Source organism: Brachypodium distachyon, chromosome 2 (genome assembly GCF_000005505.3).
Source record: "Brachypodium distachyon strain Bd21 chromosome 2, Brachypodium_distachyon_v3.0, whole genome shotgun sequence".
NCBI classification, from domain to species: Eukaryota; Viridiplantae; Streptophyta; class Magnoliopsida; order Poales; family Poaceae; genus Brachypodium; species Brachypodium distachyon.
Genome location: NC_016132.3, coordinates 49,001,558 through 49,027,416, shown reverse-complemented (window position 1 = coordinate 49,027,416; position 25,859 = coordinate 49,001,558). Strand labels below are relative to the sequence as shown.

General features: G+C 51.9%; 6 protein-coding genes and 1 long non-coding RNA gene across 7 annotated transcripts; all 7 read right to left on the bottom strand.

Moving 5' to 3' along the window:
• Positions 1-519: 519 nt before the first annotated feature.
• Positions 520-2,396, bottom strand: LOC100843771 (UDP-glycosyltransferase 88F4). Its single transcript, XM_003569702.4, has one exon. The coding sequence runs from the start codon at positions 2,224-2,226 to the stop codon at positions 811-813; it is 1,416 nt and encodes a 471-aa protein (XP_003569750.1). The 5' UTR covers positions 2,227-2,396; the 3' UTR covers positions 520-810.
• A 4,499-nt stretch (positions 2,397-6,895) lies between these two features.
• Positions 6,896-8,946, bottom strand: LOC100844072 (UDP-glycosyltransferase 88F3). The gene has a single exon (XM_003569703.4). The coding sequence runs from the start codon at positions 8,538-8,540 to the stop codon at positions 7,119-7,121; it is 1,422 nt and encodes a 473-aa protein (XP_003569751.1). The 5' UTR covers positions 8,541-8,946; the 3' UTR covers positions 6,896-7,118.
• A 2,399-nt stretch (positions 8,947-11,345) lies between these two features.
• Positions 11,346-13,167, bottom strand: LOC100843162 (anthocyanidin 5,3-O-glucosyltransferase). Its single transcript, XM_003569700.4, has one exon. The coding sequence runs from the start codon at positions 13,007-13,009 to the stop codon at positions 11,618-11,620; it is 1,392 nt and encodes a 463-aa protein (XP_003569748.1). The 5' UTR covers positions 13,010-13,167; the 3' UTR covers positions 11,346-11,617.
• Positions 13,168-13,832: 665 nt separating this feature from the next.
• On the bottom strand, positions 13,833-14,696 carry LOC112270841. The gene is made up of 2 exons (XR_002963341.1): positions 14,581-14,696; positions 13,833-14,434 (listed from the first exon to the last, which is right to left on the bottom strand). It is a non-coding gene; the product is annotated as an uncharacterized LOC112270841 (long non-coding RNA).
• A 1,363-nt stretch (positions 14,697-16,059) lies between these two features.
• LOC100840110 (anthocyanidin 5,3-O-glucosyltransferase) lies at positions 16,060-17,841 on the bottom strand. Its single transcript, XM_003567039.4, has one exon. The coding sequence runs from the start codon at positions 17,765-17,767 to the stop codon at positions 16,295-16,297; it is 1,473 nt and encodes a 490-aa protein (XP_003567087.1). The 5' UTR covers positions 17,768-17,841; the 3' UTR covers positions 16,060-16,294.
• Positions 17,842-21,145: 3,304 nt separating this feature from the next.
• On the bottom strand, positions 21,146-22,991 carry LOC100839809 (UDP-glycosyltransferase 88A1). The gene has a single exon (XM_010233972.3). It carries the CDS (start codon positions 22,788-22,790, stop codon positions 21,336-21,338), a length of 1,455 nt encoding a protein of 484 aa, XP_010232274.1. The 5' UTR covers positions 22,791-22,991; the 3' UTR covers positions 21,146-21,335.
• A 1,122-nt stretch (positions 22,992-24,113) lies between these two features.
• Positions 24,114-25,778, bottom strand: LOC100842856 (UDP-glycosyltransferase 13). Its single transcript, XM_003569699.4, has one exon. The coding sequence runs from the start codon at positions 25,677-25,679 to the stop codon at positions 24,249-24,251; it is 1,431 nt and encodes a 476-aa protein (XP_003569747.1). The 5' UTR covers positions 25,680-25,778; the 3' UTR covers positions 24,114-24,248.
• Between the last annotated feature and the right edge of the window lie 81 nt (positions 25,779-25,859).

Genomic DNA, 25,859 nt, shown 5'->3' with positions numbered 1-25,859 from the left:
GGTCTCCTATTGGGCTGCGCCAGGAGAGGGGCGCTCAGCCATCTGGAGCGGACGAAGGAGTGGTTCGGGCGGACGAGATGGGTCTCGGGGGCTTGATTAAAAAAAGGGAGGAAATAAGGTGGAACGGTCCGTATTTTTTACTCCCTCCGATACTAAATTGTTGTCGAAATATTACATGTATTTAGACGTTTTTTATGAATAGATACATCCATATCTAGTCAAATTTGACTCAAGAATTTATGATCAGAGGGAGTACATTGGTACATATATAGATATAGATAGATTCGGTACAGGTAATGAGTCAGTCGGCTTAGTAGGCCTAATATACATTCAATTTTGGGGGCCCATAAGTTTTATGGGATATATATAGATAGATTCGTTGCATGTAATGGCCAGCCGGTTTAATAGGCCTAATATACATGCAATTCTGAGGGCCCACTAGTTTTATGAGAAGTTTGACAGACGACAGTGAAGAGAACGTTTCGTATTTTTTAGATAGGTACAGAAACATTGATTATGTTTACTTCATATGCCAAGTGAAATTACGGAAAGCCAAACCACATAGACAGGAAGCTCTGTCCGTCCATACAATTTTTTTTTCTCTCGAAAAGGAGGATAACCGGATCCGGACAAACAATTCTGGTTTCATGTTACATGTTTGTACCAGATGCCCCTAGTGCATCAGCCAGCTTATTGCAAATACAACCAAGAAAGAAAACTTACTAATCTCGCCCAAGAGGCCAAGACCCTATTAGGAGAAGATATTAACCCCTTCAGGCCTTCCCAAAGTAATATACTACCGGGTGAACTTCAATCCTGCGTTGTAAACTTCAAACTTCGGAAGAAGTCATGCAATGCTTCGGTGGAGGACCCACCAATCTGCAGCGCATCAGCGGCCATCTCTTTCGCCAGCGCCATCCTCATCCTGATCTCCTTCCCTGTCTCGGACGCCATGATCAGCCGCACCTTCGCCTCCACCTCCTCCGCTTTCACCAGCCCCTCGTCGTAGCCGTCCATGACCACCCCAAGCTTCATGTCCTCCACGATGAAAACCTTGTTCATCCTCTGCTCCGCGTACATCGGCCAGCACACCATCGGCACCCCCGCCGTGACCGCCTCCATCGTCGAGTTCCAGCCGCAGTGCGTCACGAACGCGCCGGTCGCCGAGTGCCGGAGCACCTCCACCTGCGGCGCCCATGACGACACGATCATCCCGCGCCCACGCGTCCTGTCGAAGAACCCCTCCGGGAGCAGCGTCTCCAACGCCGCCTCGCCCCGCCCCTCGAACCGCTTCGTCGAGTCAGCGTCCGGCGCAACGGGCGCGCGCATGGCCCAGAGGAACGAGTGGCCGCTCTTCTCTAGCCCCACGGCGATCTCCTTCAGCTGCTCCGCCGGCACCGAGCTTGCGCTTCCGAAGCAGAGGAAGATCACACTCCGGTCCGCCTGCTTGTCCAACCAACTTAGGCATCCATGCCTCTCGCTGCCTCCCCTCTCCTCGCCGACCAACGGACCGACGCAGAACAATCTCGGCAGGGACTCGCCGGGGCGGGGAGTCCCATCTTTTATAGCCTTGACAGAGCGGGTCTCCAGCCACTCGAAGGTGTTCGACAGTATGCCCGTCGCTCTGGGCAGCTGCTCAAAGAGACCAAGAATTGTACTGTACTGCTTGTTGTCGCGATCATGCAGGACTTCGGGCAAGTCGGTCGCCGGAATTGGGTGGACTCCAGGGAAGTGCAGCAAGGAACGCCCCATGTCCCCAAAGGAGACATCGGAGTGCATGATGGGGATATGTAGGAAGGTAGCAAGGGCCGACGCGCACAGGGTGAAGTACAGGTAGGCTGGGACGCCGAGCTCTGCGGCGGGATCTAGCCCGTACGCGCAGAAGAAGTCTGCGACGAGAGCCTTTACAGACGGGAGGGACCTCAAGAAGGAAAGGAGGGCGGGGTTGGTGGCGCGCAGGTCGGCGATGAGGGTGATGAAAGGGTCGGCGTCGGGGTCGGCCGTGTCCGCGGAACGGGCTGTTGCCGGCGGGAGCAGGTGGAAGGATACAGAAGGGTAGGATGCAGATAGGCGGGCAATGGTTTCATCAGAGCTGCCTGTAGAGGGAACATCGGCGACGGCGACGGTGACGGGAACGCCGTGTCCGGCGAGGTGATTGGCGAACTGCGTCATGGGGTGGAGGTGACCCCTGACCATCCATGTGTACAGCACGACCGTGTTTTGCATTGCGTATTTGCGTGTGTGTGTGCCTGTGTTCTCTGCCTGCTTGGTTGTGTTCTCTGCCTGACGGAGAGGCTGGGCATCAGATTATATGGTGGGCTTGTGGCTACTAGCAGGGTCTACAGGTCTATTTGTTTTGGCCTGAGTTTTCATCGTCGTTGCCGATAAGCAGCAGGCCAACTGGCCAAGTACTTAAACTGATGATGACCGATGATAGGCGGCTGCAACATAGATTGAAGCGTTTGCCAATGGAATTGTGCGTTGCGGGCTGATGTTTCGTTGTCGATGGCGGCTTACAGCAGACAAGTTGGACAGCGCTGATGTTTGACTTGTGGTATTCAAGAAAATTCTCAAACAAAACTATGGTACTAATATATGTAAATACGATTTTGTTACCTACAAGTGATATGTTTTTTAGTCAGAGACAAATCAACCCGCTAGCCGCGGATTTAAATCTAACGGTAGCACGTAAAAAGAGGAAGGAATGAGATAGCACCTGCATCTATTCCAGCGGTTTTGATACAATGATTGAAATTTAAACATTTTGCTAAAAGAATGTTTAAATTTTTCTTACGATAAATATAAATATGGGGTCATGATAAAAAAAAAAAGTTTCTCAATCCACTTGGAGAGCCGCTGGATCATAGGACGTGTTTTTTTTTTCAAAATTCCTCTGCAACAATAGTTTTCTTACGATAAGGTTACAATGATTTTTTTTCACTAAAATGTTCGGCCCAATAACTAAGCTCTCAGTGCATTGACTGAGATCGTAACAATGTCATGAAAACTAACTGCATATGGCAGTGCTGTTTTTTTGTTGTTGCTGCTGCTAAAACCTAAATGGATAGCTCAAATTCATTATAGTATTTTATTTTTTTTGGCTTTCAGCGGCTTCTTAGCCTTATTCTCCTCTTGGTATGGGTTTGATCAGTTCTTCATTCTCATTAATAGGTTGCCCAGGGGCTTTTCCCCTTAGAAGGACCTTGTTTTGGTGCTGATTTGTTTGTATCTTTTTGTATGGAAAACAACTCTTTTTAACTAGTTCAAAATTCAGTTGTCAATACTGAAGTTGCAGGCTTTCCAACATATACAGCTACTTATATGAGATATGTGCAGCTTGGCTTTTATTTTCCATGCGAAGTCCCCTATCCCAAATGTCCATTTGATTTTGATTCTTGTGGTATTATCAGGTGCCAAATTTATTTACTTTCCCTTTCCCTTATTTACTTATTTAGTTTTCTCATTTTTCTTAAAAAATTTAGAAGAAAAGTAGTCTTCTAACGCTTGTATTGACAAAATAAAAAAAAATGCATGAGGGCTCGTATATGTAAGTTGCACAAACAAATATAAGTGAGTTGCACCTTTTATCCAAACTAGCACAATTGTACGGAAAACATTTTGTGATTTTTTTTATTTTTATCTTACTATTCGTTACTACTATATATGATTAAGCAAAATAAATTCTTCTTATCATATCTCCTTAGCACTATGTAGGTATCTTTCTTAAAAGGGTTATTTTGTACAACAAAATTGTAATACATGTAGTTGTTTTATTAGAATGCATTGCTATAACCAGAATACCCTGAGCTCAAATATGATTTTATTTTATTTTCTTCTTACAGGGGACTTTTAAAATCATAGAACGGTGGTTGTTAAATACACACAGAATGCATTTGTCATGATTCCAAATCCATAGAAAACCTTGAGCTCAAACTTGGTTTACTTTTAATTTTTCCTTCTGGGATTTTTTTGGATCATAGGATTATGGTTGTTAAATACCTTTATAAGCATTATTGTAACTTATACTATTTCAAAATACCTTTAGATTGCATTATTGTAACTTATACTATTTCACAGTAACTTATACTATTCATTGAGAAACGTGAAAATCTAATCACAGCCATTAGATCTCAAATAAATGGTTCAAACGAATCTAATCATTTAAATGCATTATATGAAAACCACCCTAGAAAATCCCACCTCGTGGGATTTTTCATAAAATGTCTTTAAATGATTGGATGTTCCACCCTTAATCTGAGATGTTTATTTGAGGTCTAATAACTGATACTCCTTCCGTCACATGTTAAGTGACTCAAATTTGTCCAAATATGGATGCATTTGGTGAATCCGGTCATCTGAATGCATCCGTGTATCCCTTGCGTCTGAGCCAACCGATTCAAATCAAGCGTGTGACAGTGTTTCCACGGCAAACTTGCAAATAACCGCCCACCTCAAGCCAACTTAACCTGAAAATATGCCAAAAAAACCCCAGCGTATGCCATCTTCCCCAACTCCCGACTCCTCTGGCAAAACTACTCCCGTGGCATAGAGTGAGATCGATCGGCATGGCGGCCACTGGAATTAGGGACGGAAAATCTGCTTCAAGTTCAACACCAACGGAGGGAACCTCCTTGGCCTCCTCCCCACCGATATCAAGATGCAACGATCTTGATCTCCATGGCCTTTTCCCTGGTACGGTTCTTCTCCAAGTCCAAAGCCCTATTGCCCCTGATCCTTTTCTCCAAAGCCCTATTGTTGCTGATTGTGGCTTGACTTGCACACGTGCGTTTTCAGGTTTTCTCAAAAAAAAAACATGCGTTTTCAGGTTGGAGAGTACTGAAATAAAGTCAATCTTAATGTATGTTGTACATACATGTGTGCTTCCTGTTATTTTAATCATTGAACTGCATGTGCATATGATGCACTCAGCTGCTTCTCTCCTAATTGTCTTATCATTGTACATAAATCAACTCAATCTTAGTATATGTTCTACATACATGTGTACTTCTTGTCTAATTTAGTTTAATCATTGAATTACATGTGCAGCAAGGAAATCAGTCAATAACGTGCAATTTCAGATGACCGAGGGAGAATTATGTACACCCATAAAGAAAAAAAGCATTCCTTTGTTTGTCAGTTTGATAAACTTTCGATGGTCATCGTGCTACTCAGTTTTGCAAGTTATGCATAATAGTGCTGACTGTGATTATTTATTTATGTTTCAGTGTTCATCTTTCACACCAAAATGTGATGAGAAATTAAAGCCAAAAGTTGGGATGGCATTCTAAGGACTCGAGGCCGTGGAGGAGTTGTATAAGTCCTATGCACATCATGTGGGTTTTGGAGTTCGTATTGGACAGCAAAAGAAGTTGCAAAATGAGGTGGTCCGGACTAAACGCTTCATGTGCAATAAGGAAGGATTCCCGTCCGAAAAGGCTAAAGAGATTGAAGAACCCTTAAAGAAAAGACATAAGAATACAACCACGAGCTGTGTTTGTGATGCACATATCTTTGTTAGGCTGTGTGGTGATAACACCTGCAAGATAGACTCATGAGTCATGAGTTATTAATACCAATTTGATTTTTAGGGATAATACCAATCTTTCATGTACTGAATTTTTGTAATGGATGAGAACTTCTGTTTTTGTCAAATTGGTTTCATGTAATTTTTTATTGCTTGTTGAGTGTGGAATGGAATCTAGGAAACAGTTGGAGCATCATGTTTGTCTCAGTTCACTTAAACCTGATACCATAGCTTGACTCATTCAAGTGTCCTGTACATTGCAAGTAGCAATTGGCACCTGGGAGACATTCAAGTGTCCTGTACATTGCAAGTAGCAATTGGCACCTGGGAGAAATTATGAGCAGAACTTCATACATAAAAGGGCAGCTTTTCATTGATCGAATTATTTGCAATGCATGAGAATTTGTGTTTTGTTCACATTTGTTTCATTTTTCTTCTTCAGATACTTGAGTCTGGAATTGACACCTCGAATAAAACTTGCATAGCAAGGAGCAACATCTATATAGCCTGGGAGAAATGTATCTACTAGCAACCTTTGTCAGGCTGTGAGCTCATCCATCTATTGTATTGAAGCTCATTGATTCATCATTAATTTGCTTGGGTTATTGGCCTTTAGTAAGCATGTATCAGGTGTAAAAAATCGCACAAACTTCCCTCCGGCAAGAAATTAAAGCGAGAGCAAACTGCACAAACAGCTTCTTGTCCGACAAAGTAGAATCAGTTTAGAGTGCAGATGCATGTCACAAGCCGTATTTTGTTCTCAAGGCTGCTCCTTAGTTTCATGAAGTAACAGAGATTAATGGTAGTTCATGCTATGTTATGTACATGGACAAGGTAATCAACACTCGCAACAGTAGGATGGAAACATGTGGTACTCAATGACAGCATTTTCAGACTATGATCTCTAATAAACAGTTTCAGACTGTGATGCCTGAGTTTTATCACATATTCAGTGATATGGTACATGCAACACAGAGACCTTGTTCCAACACTTTCAGACTGTCATTGTCCTCTGAATCTCTGATGCTGATGATTTGGGGCGAAATCTAGAATGTATTGTCCCTCGCGTGAGGCGTCAACGGGATTGCCCTCGTGGGCCTCGTCCAATCGGCTTCGGGGCCGTCGGCAAGGCAGGTCGGGACGATGTGCCGGAGACCGTCGAGGGCTCGAGGCAGGTTGGGACGTTGTGGCCTTGCGGGGGAGGTCGTCCATCGGGTCGGAACTAGGGAGGCCCTCCAGGTGGCCGCCGGGACATCATCCGGCCTGCCAGGAAAACAACCTGGCCGGATTCACCGGTATACGGGATCATACTAAAAAGCGGTCTAAATACATATAATATTTCATCACTTAACGTGGGAAGGAGCGAGTAGCTGAGATTAAATGTCCTCAAATTTTCACCGAATGCAAATTTCGAGATAAAGTGGCCTCCGTAGAGGAACCAACTTGATTTCCTTTTTCTTTTGAGAAGGCCAATGTCGCCTCACGCTTGGGCTGGACACCACTGACTGATTGCCCACAAATGACCAATCCGATTACGCGGGCCACAAATATGTTTCTCAAAAAAAAATTAAAATGAAGGAGCAGCGTCGACGGCTCAATCGAGCATCGAAATCTTCAGAGTATCCAGGAAGTCAACTAATGCTCTCGTTGACGATCCACCGATCTCCAGCGCATCGGCGGCCATCTCTTGCGCCAGCGTCATCCGCTTCCTCATCTCTTTTCCTTGCTCGGACTCCATGACCTGTCTCACCTTCGCCTCCACCTCCTCCGCCTTCACCATCCCCTCATTGTAGCCATCCATGACCACGCCGAGTTTCATCACCTCCACGACGAACACCTTGTTCATCCTCTGCTCCGCGTACATCGGCCAACACACCATAGGCACCCCCGCCGTAACCGCTTCGAGCGTCGAGTTCCAGCCGCAGTGCGTCACGAACGCGCCGCTCGCCGGGTGCCGGAGCACCTCCACCTGCGGCGCCCACGACGACACCACCATTCCTCGTCCTCGCGTCCTGTCCAAGAACCCCTCCGGGAGCAGCTGTTCCAACGTTGCCTCGCCCCGCCCCTCGAACCGCTTCGTCGAGTCAGCATCTGGCGCGACGGGCGCGCGCACGGCCCAGAGGAATGCGTGCCCGCTCTTCTCCAGTCCAACGGCGATCTCATTTAGCTGCTCCACCGGCACCGAGCTCGCGCTCCCGAAGCAGAGGAATACCACGCTCCGCGCCGGCTGCTTGTCAAGCCACCTTAGGCATTGGTGCTTCGCGCGGCACCCCCTCTCCTCGCCAACCAATGGGCCGACGCAGAATAATCTCGGCACTGGCTCGCCGGCGCGGGGAGTCCCGTCTTTTATGGCCTTAACGGCCCGGGGCTCCAGCCACTCGAAGGTGTTCGACAATATGCCCTTCGCTCTGGGCAGCTGCTCGAAGAGACCAAGAGTTGTCCTGTACTGACTGTTGTCGCGATTAAGCAGGACTTCCGGCAAATCGGACGCCGGAATTGGGTGGACTCCAGGGAAATGCAGCAAGGAGCGCCCCATGTCCCCGAAGGAGGCGGCGGAGCGCATGACGGGGATGTGCAAGTAGGCAGCAAGGACTGACGCCCCGGAGGTGAAGAACAAGTAGCCCGGGACGCCGATCTGTGTGGCGGCGTTCAGCCCGTACGCGCAGAAGAAATCGGCGACGAGAACCTTGACGGACGCGAGGGACCTCAGGAAGGCGAGAAGGGCGGGGTTGGTGGCGCGGAGGTCGGCGATAAGGGTGATGAACGGATCGGCGTCGGGATCGGGATCGGCCGTGTCAGCGGAACGGCTCGCTGTTGGCTGGAGTAGGTGGAAGGACACGGAAGGGTAGGTGGCTGAGAGGCCGGCAATGGTGTCAGAGGAGTTGCCTGTAGATGGAACGTCGGCTACTGCGACCGTGACGGCAACGCCATGGCCGGCGAGGTGGTTGGCAAGCTGCGTCATGGGGTGGAGGTGGCCCCTCACCAACCATGTGTACAGCACTACTGCACTCCGCATTGCCCCTGTGGTTTGTGCTCTGAACTCTGAAGGAGAGGCAAGCAGTCGGGTGTTGATATATAGATGGTGCAACTGTGCAAGGTACTACGAAATCGTCAACCGCGAAGTCTGGCAGCCAGCGAGGCAGCGACTATAAGCCGCAAACTTTGACACACACCGCTGTACGTCATTGTATTGATAACTGAAGATACTCGCGAAAAAAGAAAGGAAAATAATCGATGACTGAAGACGGCCAGCGGCAGGTGTTGGATTATCCAGTCGGAATGAAGTCTGCTAGGGAAACGAGACATGGCAGATCTGACCATTTTTCTGAACAGGCGCTATGCGCAGGTGCAGGTGTTGTTCCGGGGTGTACAGCTCTCAGCATGGGCGTAGGGCGCAGTGCAGCGACATGTATTTTTCTTTTTCTTTTTGCCGAAACTAGACAAGAGGGCAGGAATTCATGCAGTGCATTAAAGAAAAATAAAATGGCTTCGTTTATAAGGAAAACCGAACAACGTGACTGACCTGACCACCCACGCACATTCAACACACACTACGGAAAGAAGATTACCGCCGAGGTTGCACGGAGAAGTTATCGTCATCATACAAACACTCCTCTGAGCTGGCGACTTCGACTTCCCCCACAAACGTCCAAGAACGGGGACTCTACCTCTGCAGGCACGCAGGCACACACCGGCTCATGCCAAACAACTGGTCACCCTCGCTAGCGAACAAAAGACGCCGATTCTGATGGCAAGCTTCGGAGGGGTAAAAAGCAGGCCTGCGCCGCAGAGGCGGCTGCAAGTGTATTCACGTGTGTGTATTCAGATGAGTACCCAAGATTTTGAGCAAAAAAAAATTATATACATATATTAGTACTAATATTAGTCATTGGACCCGTAGTCCACTAGTCCGTAGACCTCAGGTCAAGGCCCAGCAGCCCCACATCCGCGACTCTAGTCTGCCTCTGCGCGACGGTTTCGTTCCTCGATCAATCGATCGGCACGCCGCACGCGAACGCCGCTAGACCCTAGCGAGCAGAGCAGCGGACGTCAGAGGCGAGGCCTTGATTGCGGAGACCGCTGGCGGACGCGCGGAGCAGCGGCGAGCCGACGACCCAGTGTAGCGGAGCAAGGATTGTCCGATCATGGCGTGGTCAGGTGCCCAGAAGCCAGGTACTCTACAGAGTACAATCTACATATGGATAAATCATCAGATCGACTACAATTTTTCTTCATTGTACTATGTAAATTTGGGGATAAATCATCAGATTACCAGAGTAGAAAATTAGCTTCTAATTTCGACCATAAATGCAAGAAGACTATCTTCTAATTTCATTATCAGTTGTTTTATTTCATAGAGTCCACTGGATTTTTTTTTCAACGAATACGCAATGTCTAAAACCTGGAGCCGCCACTACTGCGCCGAACACCCAAGAGAACGGACCACTCCTTCACCGAGTCATCGTCATCACACAACACTCCACTGAGCTGGCGACTCCGACTTCCCAACGGCGAAGCCAAACCAACTCCGGAAAGCCAACGCATATGTCGGAGGACCAACTACCAATCGCCGTAGCCCAACCTCAGCACAACACCGTCGTCGCTCCCACACATGCCGCTAACGGACACCACACAGACAGCCAGCCCACAAAACACTGGTCCCACGGCAGATGCGAACTTCAAAAGCGACGCCTCCAAGGAGAAACGCGGCGCCGAGAGCGTCACCATCACTCAATCCAACTGGATCTCAGGTTTCCCTCGGAGCCCGATCAGTAGGAGAGAAAAGTAAAGCCGAAACAACGATGCCTTCAAGAAGGTAACGACGCCCACAGGCGACGCCATTGTTGGCCCCAACCAAGCCTAGAACATGGCTTTCGCCAAGGCCACGCCATTCACTCCTCGTACACGGACAACCAACCTGCAAAGACAACCAACGCTACACGCACCCACGAAGGAGTGGCGCCAGAAGCATGGGGAGCCTGCCGACCGCTGCCGCGTCACCGCCGACCAACAAAAACATAACACTACCACGGCCGCCGCAACCACGCTCCAGAACCGGCCGGAGCCGATCCAAGGGCGGTTGCAGGGTAGCAGCAGCGCCGCCCCAGCCTCGCCATCTGCCGCCGTGCCGTCGGGCTGCCCGAAAAGCCGCCCCGCAGCCAGCTACCTCGAGCGTCGGACCACCGCTGGACCTCCGGCCCCGGATCTGGCAACCCCGAGCGCGGATCTGCAGAGAACGGGGCAGCCACCCGCCCTATCCGCGGCCCGCCAGGCCTGCAACGGCCCCGAACCGAGCCCGCCCCACCGCCGATAGCGGCAGCCCCCGCCTCCAACGCCGGACCCGCGCCGCCCCGCGCCGGAACCGCCCTGCACCGGCCCCGCCCAGCCGCCTCCGCGCCGCCCCTCACAGGACCCGCGCAGAACCGCCGCCTCCACGCGCGAAGAGGAAGACAACCGCCTCGCCGCCACCTTCCCTGGGCGTGCCCGGCTTCGCCGACACCCCTCCGGCGGCGGCGATGCGAGGGAAGGAGTTGGGGGAGAGCTAGGGCCGGCGGCGCCGCCGTGGCGCCAGAGGAGGGTCATGTATTTGCTCAATGCCATCGTGGGTCACGACTTTGATGCGCAGCAGCAGTACAGGTGCCCACCAAGAGATGTCCGCGGTCACCGCACGTCTTCACTCTTCAGCAGCTTTTAGTTCCTTTCCTTGTCGCAGCATCGTTAGCACCGGCTTTATTCAGTTCATTTCTGGAATCAAGACAGTGGCAAATAGTTCTGGAATCAAGACAGTGGCAAATAGTTCTGGAATCAAGACAGTGGCAAGTGGAGATGCATCGTTTAACTGACATCTAAAATGAAGCACGGCAAGCACATCAAGCATCAACTCACAGTCCAACTACCAATTTCATAGACGGCCTGATCAAACTTTTTCGATGTGATGCGACCACCTAGATTGCAATGTTCTCACAGCAGCATTAGTTGCACATCTGCACACTACTAGTAGTACAAATCTTGCGAAAGAGCTAAAGGACAGGAGGCACAAATGAAAATCTCCAGACAACTGGAAAGCATATTTATTACTACCATCGATCCGATTCACTCTAAATGCTTCAGGAACTCGTAAAATGCCATGTCAGACGAACCACCTTCCTTGACGGCCTCGGTGGCCATGTCCTTTGCCATGGCCATCCTCTCGCTCATCTTCTTCCCTTCACCAGACTCCATTACCAGCCTCACCTTAGCTTCCACCTCCTCGGCCTTCACCAATTCCTCGTCGTAGCCCTCCACCACCACCCCGACCTTCAGCTCCTCCACCATGTGCACCTTGTTCAGCCTCTGCTCCGCGTACAGCGGCCAGCAGATCATCGGCACGCCGGACATGATAGCCTCCAGTGCCGAGTTCCAGCCACAGTGCGTAACGAACGCTCCAACGGCGCCGTGGCTCAACACCTCTGCCTGTGGCGCCCAGTTCTTCAGAATCAAGCCCCTGTCTCTGGTTCTCTCCAGGAACCCATCAGGAAGCAACGCCTTCAAGTCCGGCTCGGCAGACTTGCTCTGCTCCTCACGCGGGCTACGGACGGCCCACAGGAACCTGTGCCCAGAGTTCTCCAGACCGCGAGCCATCTCCGTGAGCTGCGCCGCCGAGAAAACCCCCCTGCTTCCGAAGCAGAGGAACACCACGCTCTGCTTTGGCTGCCTGTCCAGCCACTCGAGGGAAGCGTGCCTCTCGCCGCTTTCCCCGTTCATGCCGCCGTCCACCAGTGGCCCGACGCAGTATATATGTGGCGTGGAGCGGCCGGCGGGCACGCAGAGGCCATCCCGGAGCGCCTTCAGAGCCCTCGACTCCAACCACTCGAAGCTATTCACCAGAATGCCTCTTGCTTCCGGGAATCGCGCGAGCTGCTGCATCCGCCTCCTGCACAAGTCGCTCTCCCGGTCTAGCATGGTGTCCGGCATGTCCAGAGCGCTAACCGGCGGCACGCCGGAAAAGTGCAGCGCCGTCCTGCCCATGTCCTTTAACGACGAAGGGGCGTTGAGGCAGAGATCAGGAACCTGGAGGTAGATCGCGAGGTCGCCGGCCGCAGACGGGTAGAAGATGTAAGCGGGGACGGCGAGGTCCGCGGCGACGTCGAGCGCGTCGATGCAGAACATGTCGACAACCAGGGCGTCGACGGCAGGGAGCGAGCCGAGGAACCCCCGGAGCACGGGGTTCGCGAGGCGGAGCTCGTCCAGCATGCGCAAGGCGACATTGGAGTAGTGCTTGTTGGTGCCGGACGGGATGGGGAGGAGGCAGACAGTGATGGAGGGGCAGGCGGCGGCGAGGCGCGCGACTGCGGCTTCCAGAACGGGGTCCTTCCCCGGCGGATCGATGACGGCGATGGTGACGGCCATGCCGCCGCGGCGGAGGAAGGCCTTGGCCAGCTGCACCATGGGGTTCAGGTGGCCCACGCCCAGCGAGGGATAGAGGACCACCGTCTTCTCCGCCATGGCTCTCAATGCTCAATGCTCAGTTGGTCACAACCCAGCACGAGATAAATAGAGTGCCGGCGTGCCACGGATCTAGCTAGTTTCTCGAAGCCCACGGGAAAAAGACATGGCATCTTAGCATCACGTGAAAGTAAATTGTTTCCCCAGCCGGCCATACACGTGAAGGAGAAGACATTAGAGGAGTACTGTTTGGTCCTCTCCCAGCCGCGGACAAGGAGTGGACAGAGAAAGTGCATCCGTTTTATTCTCAAAACAAGACGAAGAAATGGAAAAGAAAAAGGAGAGCAGAGCAGATCATATTAGCCGATGCTTAGTGTCATAGATTAGCTGTCACGAGCTGAGGTTTGCGAGCAGCCGATACTAAGGAAAGAGCAAAGCATAGTAGCTGATGCTTAATAACATGCGCTGCAGGCGTTAGATTTAGAACATGCAGACCGAGTTGCCAAGATCGAGCTGAGATTTGGGAGCAGCCGATACTAGCTAGTGGTTGGCAAACGACAATTCTTGATCAGTGAAACAGAATATGGTATGCTCAGCTCCTAGGGCATAACGATCCGTGTCTGAACATGATGGTACAGTTTTATAAGGGCCGCCCGATCCAAAAGGACCGACTTTTGTGCCCGTTTGGGTCGAGGGCCGGGCGCAAATCGTTTTCATGCCCGGCCTTCTTCCATTTGGGTCGCCCGTCTTCCCTGCGACCCATTTCGGTCCAGCGCCCATACATGGCACCCGAATTCAAACGTCTCCTTATTCGTGGGCCGTTCTTTTGTTTTTGGCCGCAATCACGAATTGAGGCCAATGGATAGCAACTTTAGAAAGCAAATTAACAAATAAATGTTCAGGCCTCACCGGCGGACATAAGTATAGTTCATTACAACAAAATGCAACCAAATTGGGCGACAGAATTGGCGATCAACTAGATGGCGAGGCCGCATCTTCATCCTGCGAGGGCGAGGGCGCATCTCGTTCTTGCATCATCTTCCTCCTGGCCTCGAACCAAGCTCACGTCGGTGGGTCCAGGAGGCTCAAGTCCGCCGTCATTATCCTTGTCTCCTCGACGAGCATAGCGGCCTCGGCTGCCTTGGCAGTTGTCCTAGCATTGGCCTCATGGATGACGAGCTTCCTCTTCTGCACCTCGACGTAGTCCTTCATTTGCTCCTCCGTCATTTGTTGCAACTTCTCTCTTCATGCCTCCTTCTCCAACCAGATCTTCTTAAGGGTCTCTTCGAAGGTGAGGTTGGAGGCCTCGCGCTTGGCCTCGCCCTTGGAGTTGGTCCTTCCCCTTGGCCGGACGGCCCGGGTTGCTGCCTCGGTGTGGCCGGAGGCCTCAAGGTCGATGGTGATGTCGTCACGCTTCTTCCCATTAGAGGGGCTCTTCTTGGTGGAGATATAGAGCTCTGGCCACTTCGGGGCCTCCTTGAGTATCTGCCAACAATTGATCAAGCTAAATGGTTTCTTATGCAACACTTTGAAGTAGTCCAAAGCTTGATACGACTACCAACAATGAGGACGACACGTTCATGAGGAGAAACATATGGTCCCATGAGGACAACACAAACAACACCACTTACCACGTCCTGGACGCCGACGCCACTCAGCCGCCTGGCCTTCACGTGATCGTGCGTGCCAGCGAACTTGTTGCATTCGGCTTGGATGAGCCCCCACCTCTTTTGAAGGGACAATTCCCCTCTGCCGCTGATGAAATTGTAAGAGGGGGGGGGGGGGGGAGACGCTGCTCGTGGAAGAAATCGTAGATCGGCTTCCAATAAGCTTGGCCTTTTTGCTCGGCGCCACAAATTGGATCTTGTCCAATTTCGAGCCAGGCCTCGCACTTGGCGTACGCCATAGTCCTGTTGCTCGTGCTCTTCTTTGGTATGCCATCGGTGTACAACGGTTCGTTCTCAATGCTGGCGCCTTCTTGCGCATCCTCCGGCCACTACTCGTCGAATGCTTCATCATAAGTTGGGGCATCGTGGCCTATGAGGTCCTCCATGAACTGGGACTGCTCATTGAAGTAAGACAGGTCGCCTGGATCTACGGTCCGTTTGGAGGACGTGGCCGGCATTTGGCCGAACAGGTTGCGGCCATTCTAGAAAGTGGAGGCGGGGAATAGGTTGAGGTCCTCTTCTGGGACTCGATGGCCCTCGCCTCCGGGGTCATCTCCATCTTCGACTTCTTGAGCCAAGCGACGGGGGCGGGAGGGGCTGGGCGGGGGCGGTGGTAGGAATATGGGCAGGAACATTTTGGGAAACCATGGCGAGGGCGCGCGGGAGGACGGTGGGGAAGAAGAGGGGGTAATGAAATAGTGGCGGTCACAGACAAGAGGGCCAGGGGTATATGGCAGACGAGCGGAGCTCCGTTTCTCGTTTGTGCGCGACGCAAACCCGGCCCAGATTTGGGTCGGGAATGGGTCGCGCCGGATCAAAAAGCGGACGCGGTGGAAATGCGTCGCCCCGCTGGACCACAGCTTTCGTCCGTTCCCACCGAAACGGATCGGTCCGGCCCAAATGGGTCGCCCTGCTGGAGTTGGCCTAATCACTACTTACTCGATACTTTCTCTTTCCCGGATACCCTGAGTTTTTGTTTGTTTGAAGTGAGAAAATCTTTATTGTCCTTGTATAGTTCTTGGATGCATGGTTTTGACTATAACATTTATCGTTATGCCAAAAAAATAGAAATATGTAAGCGCATATATTTTTGTTATTGTTGATTATCAAAAGTTCTAAAGTTTGACCATCATTATAACCAAAATAATTAACAACTGCGGTTTCAAAGGGTTCAAATTAATATCATTAAATCCATCGTGAAATGTATTTTGAATTTTTTTTTATTTTCTATTACATAAGTTGATTTATTTTGTTATAAAATTGGTCAAATTTTGAAAAGTTTAGCTGCCAACAAAAATTATACATTTTCTTTTGACTGCTACGGTACGGTATGCGTGGGTTCATGTTGTTTCCGTTGTGGACGTTGCTTCTGCGTGTACGGCTGCATCTGTGTGTCTCACGTGCTGCTGATGTATGTACAGGATGTAAGGATGTCCACCTGACTTCGTATGTGCACATGATTGCTAGTAGAAATTGGTTTCGTACAAAAAATAAATAAATAAGTGTAGAATAAACCAACCGTCTCGAAGTGCAAACAAGGGCGCCCTACAAGCAGATAACGTGTTGCGTTTTGGGCCATGGCTTTGGTGCAGATTGCTGGAGATTTCAGAAAATTCAAGCGTTATACTGTGGCCCAAAAAAAGAGCTTGGAAGAGATGCCCAAGCGAAATACTCCTTCCTACTCTGTCCCCCGTCCGTTAGCATGAATGAAAGACTTCTTTCGAGATTCAGAACTGTCATTCTCCAGATCCTTCATGAACTCATCAAACGCCACGTCAGACGAACCCCCTTCCTTCAGAGCGTCCGCGGCCATCTCCTTGGCCATCGCGATCCTCTCCCTAAGCTTGCTCCCTTCCTCAGACTCCATCACCAGCCTTACCTTGGCCTCCACCTCCTCCGCCTTCACCAGATCCTCTTCGTAGCCCTCCACCGCCACCCCGACTTTCATCTCCTCCACCACGTGCACCTTGTTCAGCCTCTGCTCTGCGTACAACGGCCAGCCGATCATTGGCACGCCGGACACGATCCCCTCCAGCACCGAGTTCCACCCACAGTGCGTCACGAACGCGCCGACGGCGCCGTGCCGCAACACCTCGGCCTGTGGCGCCCAGTTCTTCACCACGAAGCCCCTGTCGGATGTCTTCTCTGAGAAAGACTCAGGAAGCAATGCCTCCAAGTCCGGCTCGACGGAGATGCTGCTGCTCTTGTGCTCGGGCGGGTCCCGCACCACCCACAAGAACCTGTGCCCGGAGTTCTGTAACCCGTGCGCTATGTCTCTTAACTGCGCCGCCGAGAAGGTGCCCAAGCTGCCGAAGCAGAGGAATACCACGCTTCGGTCTGGCTGCGCGTCAAGCCACTCGATGCACGGGTGTCTCTCGCCGTTGCTTCCTCTCGTGTGTCCACCAGGAAGGACTAGTGGCCCGATGCAGTAGAGTGGCGGCATTGTGCGGTCGGGCGTGCAGAGGCCATTCCTGATCGCCTCCAGCGCTCTCGCCTCCAACCAATCGAAACTGTTGACGAGGATGCCTGTCGCTTCGGGCATCCGCGCGCACTGGCGCAGCCGTTCCTTGGCGGTTTCGCTTTCTCGGTCCCGCATCGTGGTCGCCATGTCCAACGCACGGATGGGCGGCACGCCGGGGAAGTGGAGCGGGGTCTTGCCCATGTCCTTGAACGAGGACGGCGCGGTGGGGTAGTAGTACGGGAGGTGGAGCATGACGGCGAGGTCACCGACCGCGGACGCGAAGAAGAAGTAGGCGGGGATGCCGAGCCCGGCGGCCACGTCGAGCGCGTCGACGCAGAACATGTCGACCACGAGGGCGTCGACTGCGGGGAGCGTGCGCAGGAACTCCCGTAGCGCGGGGTTGGCGGCGCGGAGCACGTCGATGGTGCGCATCACGGGGTGGGGGTAGTGGTGGTCCTTGCCGCGGGACGGAACGGGGATGAGGGAGAACGTGATGGCGGTGTTAGCGGCGGCGAGGCGGCCCAATGCGTCCGCCGAGACGGCGTCCTTGTCGGGCGGGTTCACGACGGCGATGACCACGGCCTGGCCGCGGCGGAGGAAGACCTTGGCCAGCTCCACCATGGGGTTGAGATGGCCGACGCCCAGCGAGGGATAGAGGACCACCGTCTTCTGCGTCGTCGTGACGGCCATGTGCTTCTTTGTCTTCTTCAACGTGGGAAGAGAACGGGAAGGTGGAACAACAAGGGACGAGACCACGGATAGAAGAGAAATGCGTTGTTGCCCCTGCCGAGACACGTTATATATGCTGAGGCATCTTCTCGATGGACGATGCAGCCTGCGTGGAACACAAATTCGTTGGCACGTGGATGAACGGTTTTCCTTAGGTGGCTAGGCTCCGAGCATGCTACATTATCAAAACGTTTTCCCAAAGAGCGCATGCTGCCAAACGAACAACTCCAGGCGAAGCTGTCTTTAGGTGTTCTCACGGGCCACTTGTCCCATCAGCATCAGATTTCCAGCCATGGCATCCAAACAGAACCAGATCATTTCCCAGCTATTTTAGGGCTTTATCTTTAACTGGTAGCTATGTTTTACTTTTACCGTATAGATTTTTCATATTAACGAACATATGTAACACGAGTGAATTATTTTGGCTTTCTTGCTGCATATGTTCGTTTCTCGAAATCTGCTGCCGGGATGAAATTTATTTCACACACGCATCTATGGGCATGCATTTATTTTCTCATGTGTCACTTGATTCTGATAGTTGAATGCTGAACTGAATGATGATCCAGTTTTTTTTAGCAAATAATGATCCAGTTTTTAATCGGCCTTGCATTCCTAATATAGCCTTTTATGGTACGAGTACCTTTATAATACTTCTCTAGAGGAGGGACCAGTATACGTCCAATCCACCGTTGATTTTTAAGGGCATTTTAGACTTATCCATCATTTTTTTCTGAGTAATTGTTTGTTTTTTGAGAAATTCTGAGGTTTTTCGTTTACAACTGCAACCGGAACCTTATATTGATGGGCCACCCGGAAACGTATTGATGGGCCAATTCCGGGCCATTTACTACTCATAGCTTCCTCCTAGCAGTTTTACAATCCGGTCCTTTTTTTTCTTTTCTCTTCACATGAGCCCTTGCTGCCTTTTTTTTAGGACATCCCCTGCTGCCTAATATGCAAGAAATAAAGCACATAATGTGAATTGGTTCATTTGATCAAATATTGTATAAGTCCATTCAGTTTTGAGACAAAATTAGTTTTAAATAATACCAAAAGGTCCATTAATCGAGGCAAAAAATCATGTAAATATGACCTTGATCAATACCCCAAGTTGTGCTCATGCGGAGCGACGCCATGTCAATGACGCGCAGTCCGCGATTGGCCCGAAGCCCTGCTCACGCGCCGGGCGCATGCTGTGAGAGTGAGACTCCCTATCAATGGCTGCCAATGAACTCGATAGACCAGCTTGAATAGTTGAATGACTCGGTGTGAGTGCCGAGAGATGGATCTTAATCCATGGATTTGGAGGTAGTGCGCATGTGCGTGAACTCTGGATGACTCGTGTGTGTGCTGCTGCAGAGCTGCTGTGTGTCGTACTGTCGTGCACCATCGCTGGATGCCGTCCCGCACTGCCGCTCCTCTGTACCCACCTGAACCTCCCCTTTCTCTCTACAGTCTACACTCCGCGGCAAGTTTTTCGGAGTTGTCCCACGCGGCCGCTCGCCAACTGTTCTTCACACAATCCTCGGCGAAATCTCCTCGACGTTACGAATGGCAACCAAGGTTCTGAATGGTTCCAGTCCTGACCGATCCTTTGACTAGTCCATGCATGCTAATCAATCCTTGGTTCGTCCATCGACTAGTCCATGCATGCTAATCAAGAGACTAATCAATACTTCCTCCAGACGGTGATTGTGGGTCACACTCACACGTACTGCTAATCTTTTCTTGAGAGTTTTGCCCCTTATTAGGCTAGCGCAGAAAAACAAAAAACTATCACGTCCATGTGCTTATATCTCCTATGTTTTTTAGTAACACAGTACAAAGCTCACGCGCGTACAGTCACACCTATCCCTACGGGGAAAGACTGAGCCGGCAGATCTTGAGAGATTAACGAAATCACTGCAGACGCCTCGTTGTCAACGGATACGCCACCTACCACTGAAATTATAGCGCCAGTTAAATTCTGAAATAATCTAGGTAAATGTGACATCTATGTCAAGTCTGAAACTTGAACCTGCGTGGACTGGTTCCACCACAAGGACCAGACCACCTGAGATAGGGTCGGTTCACTGGATCCTGCTTCGGTGAACTTGCTCTGGCAAGTCACCACGAGCCTTTACCCCTTCCATCTGTCCTCCAAATGCCATCCAACGGCTCAGGCTGAAAACAAGGCAAAGCGCCCAACACTTAGACGTTTTCGACATAGAGCATTATCCTCAAATCAAGACAACATCCTCAAATCGTGAAATCACCTCTGGCCGCTTGCCCATCGATCCATGGCACCGATGCAGCTGGATTCCAATCCTCCTCCTCATCCCCACCGCAACCGCCTACTCCTCTTCCTCCTATGACCTCCTCATCAGCTTCCTCCTCCCGGCCTCTACTGGCGGCGCGGCCACACCTCCTCCAGTCGGCCTCCTCCCGGAATCGCGACATTCAGAGGTGAGGCACTCCTCCTCGCGCCTCGGCCTCCTTTGGCTCCGGTCGCGGTGAGATGCGCCGTGGCGACGAGGCGTGTGGTTGTTGGGGTCCACCAATTGTCAACGACCATGCTAGAACCGACGGAGCAGAGGGCCGCTGGGGCGGGATCTTTGGCGTCACCGAGCAGAGGCAAGCGACTCATTTGGATGGATCTGCTCGCGCCACTAGCCCACCACGCCATGCCATGGAGTAGAGGAGGAAGCTGCAGCTTCACAGGGCGAAGGGAAAGACTGGCACGCCGCTGGGCGCCGTCGGCCGTGGAGGAGAAGAGGATGCGTCGTCGGGCGTAGAGGAGAAAAAGGACTGAAACATAGTCAATTTGATGGGTGTTTTTGTCTTTGTTTTTAGCCTGAGCCGTTGGATGTCATTTGAAGGGCAGATGGAAAGGGGTAAAGGCTCGTGGTGACTTGCCACAACAACTTCACCGAAGCAGGATCCTAGTTCACTATCTCCGATGCCTTTAGTACTAGTGCAATGGAGAACCGTGTGTAGCGCGGGTGGCTGGGAGCCGGTGGTAGCTCTCAGCCCACCTAGGTTCGACTTGGGTGTCTCACCTGGTATTGTACATTTGAACAGTACAAAATTGCCTCCATTTGCATGCTTCGGGTGCTCTTGTGATAGTATAACGTACCCGTTACCGACAAGGTTGTGTTGGCCCTGAGAATCTGTTGAAAACATTGTTTAGGTATAGTTTGTAGATATAGCTTGCATAGACGTGTCGGGTGAGGTGTGCGTGGGTGTGAGTTCAGATATTACAACTCTACCGTAACAAGTGTGGTCTTCGGAAGAAGAAAGAAAGTACCAGTGCAATGGACCAATGCATGTCTTGCTTCTACGTGCTTGTGATTTTCTCCATCCATTTGTGAAATTTTCCTTAGTACTTTCTGAACTTTTTACAAATCATGAAGAAATAGCATCAAACAAACGCATCGAAGTCCTGTATTGCAAGCAAGAAAACAAGATAAAATTGTGTAAGGGCCGATTTATTTCATTAAAAGATATTAGCCAGGCATTTAGAAGGCGGTGCAGGGCAATAACTCATCAATCAGTTGCCTAGCTCCTTTCCGTGTGCCAGATTTTCCACGTCCAACAAGAACTGGACGAACGCCGCCCGCGACGAGCCTCCTTCCTCCAGAGCCGCCTGCGCCTCTTCCCTGCGAGCTGCAACTCGCGCCCTGAGCTGCCTTCCCTCCTCGGCCTCGATCACCAGCCTCAGCTTGGCCTCCAACTCGCCCGCCTTGATAAACCCCGTCCTGTATCCCTCCAGCTCCACCGCGACGCCCATGTCCTCTGTCATGAACACCTTGTTCATCTTCTGCTCTGCTTCCAGCGGCCAGCACAACATCGGGACCCCCGCCACGACGGCCTCCAGCGTCGAGTTCCACCCGCAGTGCGTCACGAAGGCGCCGGTGGCCGGGTGCTGGAGCACGTCCACCTGAGGTGCCCATGACTTGACCACGAGGCCCCTGTCCTTGGTCCTCTCCAGGAACCCCTCCGGAAGGAGCGCATCGAGGTCGGCCTCGGGGCGCACCTCAAAGTATTTCTTTGGATCTTTGGTTCCGGCCGGCGTGCGCACGGACCACAGGAACCGTTGCCCGGACCTCTCCAAGCCAACGGCCATCTCCTTGAGCTGGTCCGCGGAGAGCGTGCCCTTGCTTCCGAAGCAGAGGAACACCACGCTGCGGTCCGGCTGCGCGTCGAGCCACGCCAGGCACTCGTTCCTCTCTGCTTTGCTGTCATCCTTCGCGGTGCCCTTGCTGACCAACGGCCCGACGCAGTAGACCGGAGGCAGGATCCGGCCGGGGACGCAAAGCGGGTCCCTGAGCGACTGCACCGCCCGGCTCTCCAACGCCTCGAACGTGTTCACCAGAACGCCCATGGTCTCCGTGTTGCGCTTCCAGATGTTGGTCATGGCCTTGCACATCTCGTCCTCCGGGTGCTCGAGCAGCTCCCTGATGAGATGAGACGCCGGCATCGGCGGGACGCCAAGGAAATCGAGGGGCGTGTCCCCGAGATCCTTAAGGCCCGATTGCCTGCCGGCAACCAACGCCGGGAACTGGGTTAGGACGGACAGGCACGAGGCGCCCGAGGCGAAGAACGTGTAGACCGGGACGCCGACCGCCGTGCCGACGTCCATGGCGTGGACACAGAACATGTCGAGGACAAGGGAGTGCAAGCGTTCCCTGGGGATGGACCGGAGGAAGGCTTCGAGCGGCGCGTTGTAGTCGCGCGCGAGCTGGAGCATGAGTAAGAAAGGGTGCTTGCCGGAGGCGGCGAAGTCTGGTGCGGGGAGGGGCGGGAGGACATGGAAGGAGATGGACGGGTTGGAGGCGGCAATGCGCTCGATGAAGCTGGCGCCCGAGTCGGTCGACTTAAAGGGCGGCTCGAGGAGCACCATGGTGACGTCGTAGCCGTGCTTGAGGAAGACGTAGGCGAGCTCCGTCATGGGGGTTACGTGGCCGACGCCGGCGCCGGCGAACAGGACGACGGTCTGCTTCATCTTCACTCTGTGGAAAGTGGATGGACTATCAAAATTCTTAACAACTACTCTGTGGAAAGTGGGAGTACAGATGTTTCGGGAATCTGCTGTCTGCTGAGAGTGAGAATGGTTCGCCGTGCGCCGCTTTACTCTTATAGCTGCGTCCTGCCTTGGGGGAGAAGCAGTTTGGAACCGAGTCAAAGATTCGGGGATAGTATATACAGAAGTTCATTTCGAAATCTTCTCCCTGTACTCCTAGCTTGGACAGAAAGATTGGTTGTGGGTTTTTGGCGCACGTGATGATGTTTCCTGGTAGCTTCTCTTGGATAACCAGGCCACCAGGGTGCCTTCTGCAGGAAGCATATACTCATACAGGTTTGAATCAGCCCGCGGCCGGTAGAATTCAACCGATACCTAGCCGAGATATGTGCTACGGAGTAGATTAAATTGAACGTTTGTTGTTAGTTGTAGGGACACATGCAATTAGTTTCAGATTATGAATCTTAGTATATGGAGTCCCTGTCATCAAGTGAAGATTGCTTTCTATCGTTTGCACAGCCATAGTAAATCGGAGTAGCTCGGTTGGCAAGCTGGTGTTGGTCTGGCCCGAGGTTTAGACTAATCATAGCTTATAGTACAATACTACAATGTTGGCCTGGTGTTTGATTGAATCCTGGCTGCGGCACTACCCTGCTGTTATTGTTGCTTCGTCTACCGAGTGCACATTACGTGGAGTGCATATGGTGCCATTATATGAAGAAACCATATATGTATTGTGTGTCACTATTAACCCTTGTTATTATATCTTCACCTTTGTATCATGCCTGCCTTTTAAGGCTTTTGGTGCCAAGAATGTCTTCAGAGTGGAAATTATGTGGAGTGCATGTGTTTCCATTACACGAAAGAATCATATATGTTGTATGTCATTATTACCTATTCCCTGTGCATTGCCTTCTATTAGTTTTTGAATATGTAGTCATGACCCTTTTGTATGTCCTAGGTTCTTTTAATTTAAGGGTCTTTTAGATCTAAAGGGAGAGCACCATTCTGACATCCTTGCAGCAAGCTTAGCTTGGATTGTGTTCATGTTTACATCAGGCAAACATGAATGAAGATGTTTTGTGATGCTTCTGAAGCAATGAGTCTATTTGATCAGTAAAAGAAAGATTGCTTTGAAGTGTGATGCATATCACTGTTTCTGTACTTTAAATTTTCGTCTTGTCAACTGCATATTTGTTGCCAATGGCTCAAAAAAAAAAAACTCTGTTTCAGTAGATCAAACATGTGCAGATTCAGCGATTCTGTCAGAAAACATTTACTACCTATAGTTCGCTGAATTTTAGATGGGCTGTATAACACACTAGTTTAGAAATTCAGATAGTTCCAGAAAAAAAAATACAACTCCGCATATAACATAACACACCAAAACATACATAATAGGAAGCTACAAATCCAACATTACAGGTTACAAATCTCACGCTAACCCTGCACCGTTTGAACTTTGGAAGCATCGAGGTCCTCAAGGAATTGGACAAACGCAATGTGAGATGAGCCCCCTTCCTTCAGCGCCTCGGCCGCTGCACTCTTGGCTGCCTCCACACGCTCCCTGAGTGCCTTGCCGCCCTCGGACTCCATGACCCACCTGACCTTCGTTTCTACCTCCTCGGCCTTGACCACCTCCTCGTTGTAGCCTCTCATCTCCACCCCGAGCTTAAATTCCTCCACTATATGCACCTTGTTGACCCTCTGCTCCGCGTACATTGGCCAGCACAGCAGCGGCAACCCTGCCGTGATGCCCTCCAGCGTCGAGTTCCAGCCGCAATGCGTCACGAAAGCGCCCGTCGCCCTGTGGCGCAGCACATCGACCTGCGGCGCCCACGACTTGACAACGAGCCCTCTGTCCTTGGTCCTCTCCAAGAACCCGTCCGGCAAGAGCGTGTCCAGGTCCTCCATCTCCGGAATCGGGTCGCCAAACTTGTGGTCCGAATTGGGCGGGTTGCGCACAACCCAGAGGAATCTCTCCCCTGAATTCTCCAACCCAATCGCGATCTCCCCAAGCTGCTTCTTGGAGAACGTGCCCATGCTGCCGAAGGAGAGGAACACCACGCTCTTGTCGGGCTGCGCGTCCAGCCAGCGGATGCATCCGTGTTCCTTGTCTCCGCCTCCCGAGACCAACAGCCCGATGCAGTAGACCGGCGGCGTGGCATGGCTTGGGACGCAGAGCCCGTCCTTGAGAGCGCGCACGGCGCGCGCCTCCAGCGACTCGAAGGAATTGATGAGAATCCCGTCGGACGCTGGCATTCGTTCGAACATGCGCAAGATGGACCCGAGTGCCACGCCGTCGTTGCTAACTTCGGAGGGTAAGTCCGAAGCTTTGAACGGAGGAACACCAGGGAAAGACATCATGGAGTCGCCGAGCTCCTTTACCTTTTTGTCCATGCCGGCGAGCTTGCTCGGCAGGTTGAGGAAGACGGCGAGGTCGCTGGCGGCCGACGCGTAGAAGTAGTAGACAGGCAAGCTGAGCTCCTCCGCGACGTCTTGGGCCTCGACGCAGAACATGTCGAGGACGAGCGCGTGGACGGATGGCAGCGAGCGGAGGAAGTCGCGGAGGGGCGCGTTCATGGCGGCGAGGAACTGGAATATCTTGATGACGTGGTGGTTGGGCGCGGCCTCGTCGGCGGGCGCTGCTGGCGGCGCCGGAGGAGGAGGCGGCAGCACGTGGAAGGTGACGGAGGGGTTGGAGGCCTTTGTGCGGGCGACCGCGGCAGAGAAAGTCGCGGAACCGTCGGGCGGCTCGACGAGCGCCACGGTGACGGCGAGGCCGTGCTTGAGGAACACCTTGGCGAGCTCGACCATTGGCACCAGGTGGCCGACGCCCACGCCAGGGTACAGGACTACGGTCTTCTTCATCGCTTTGACTATGCTGCAACAAGCCCAGAACAGACGAAAGTGAAATGCTTCCGTTTGGTGCCTGCTCTGCAAACGAGACACCGGGGCTATATATCGAGCGCTCCTATCACGTCCAATCGAAATTGGATTTTTAGTCACGCTGGTAGGGCCCAGATAATTGCGAAAAATGTATGGCTGCGT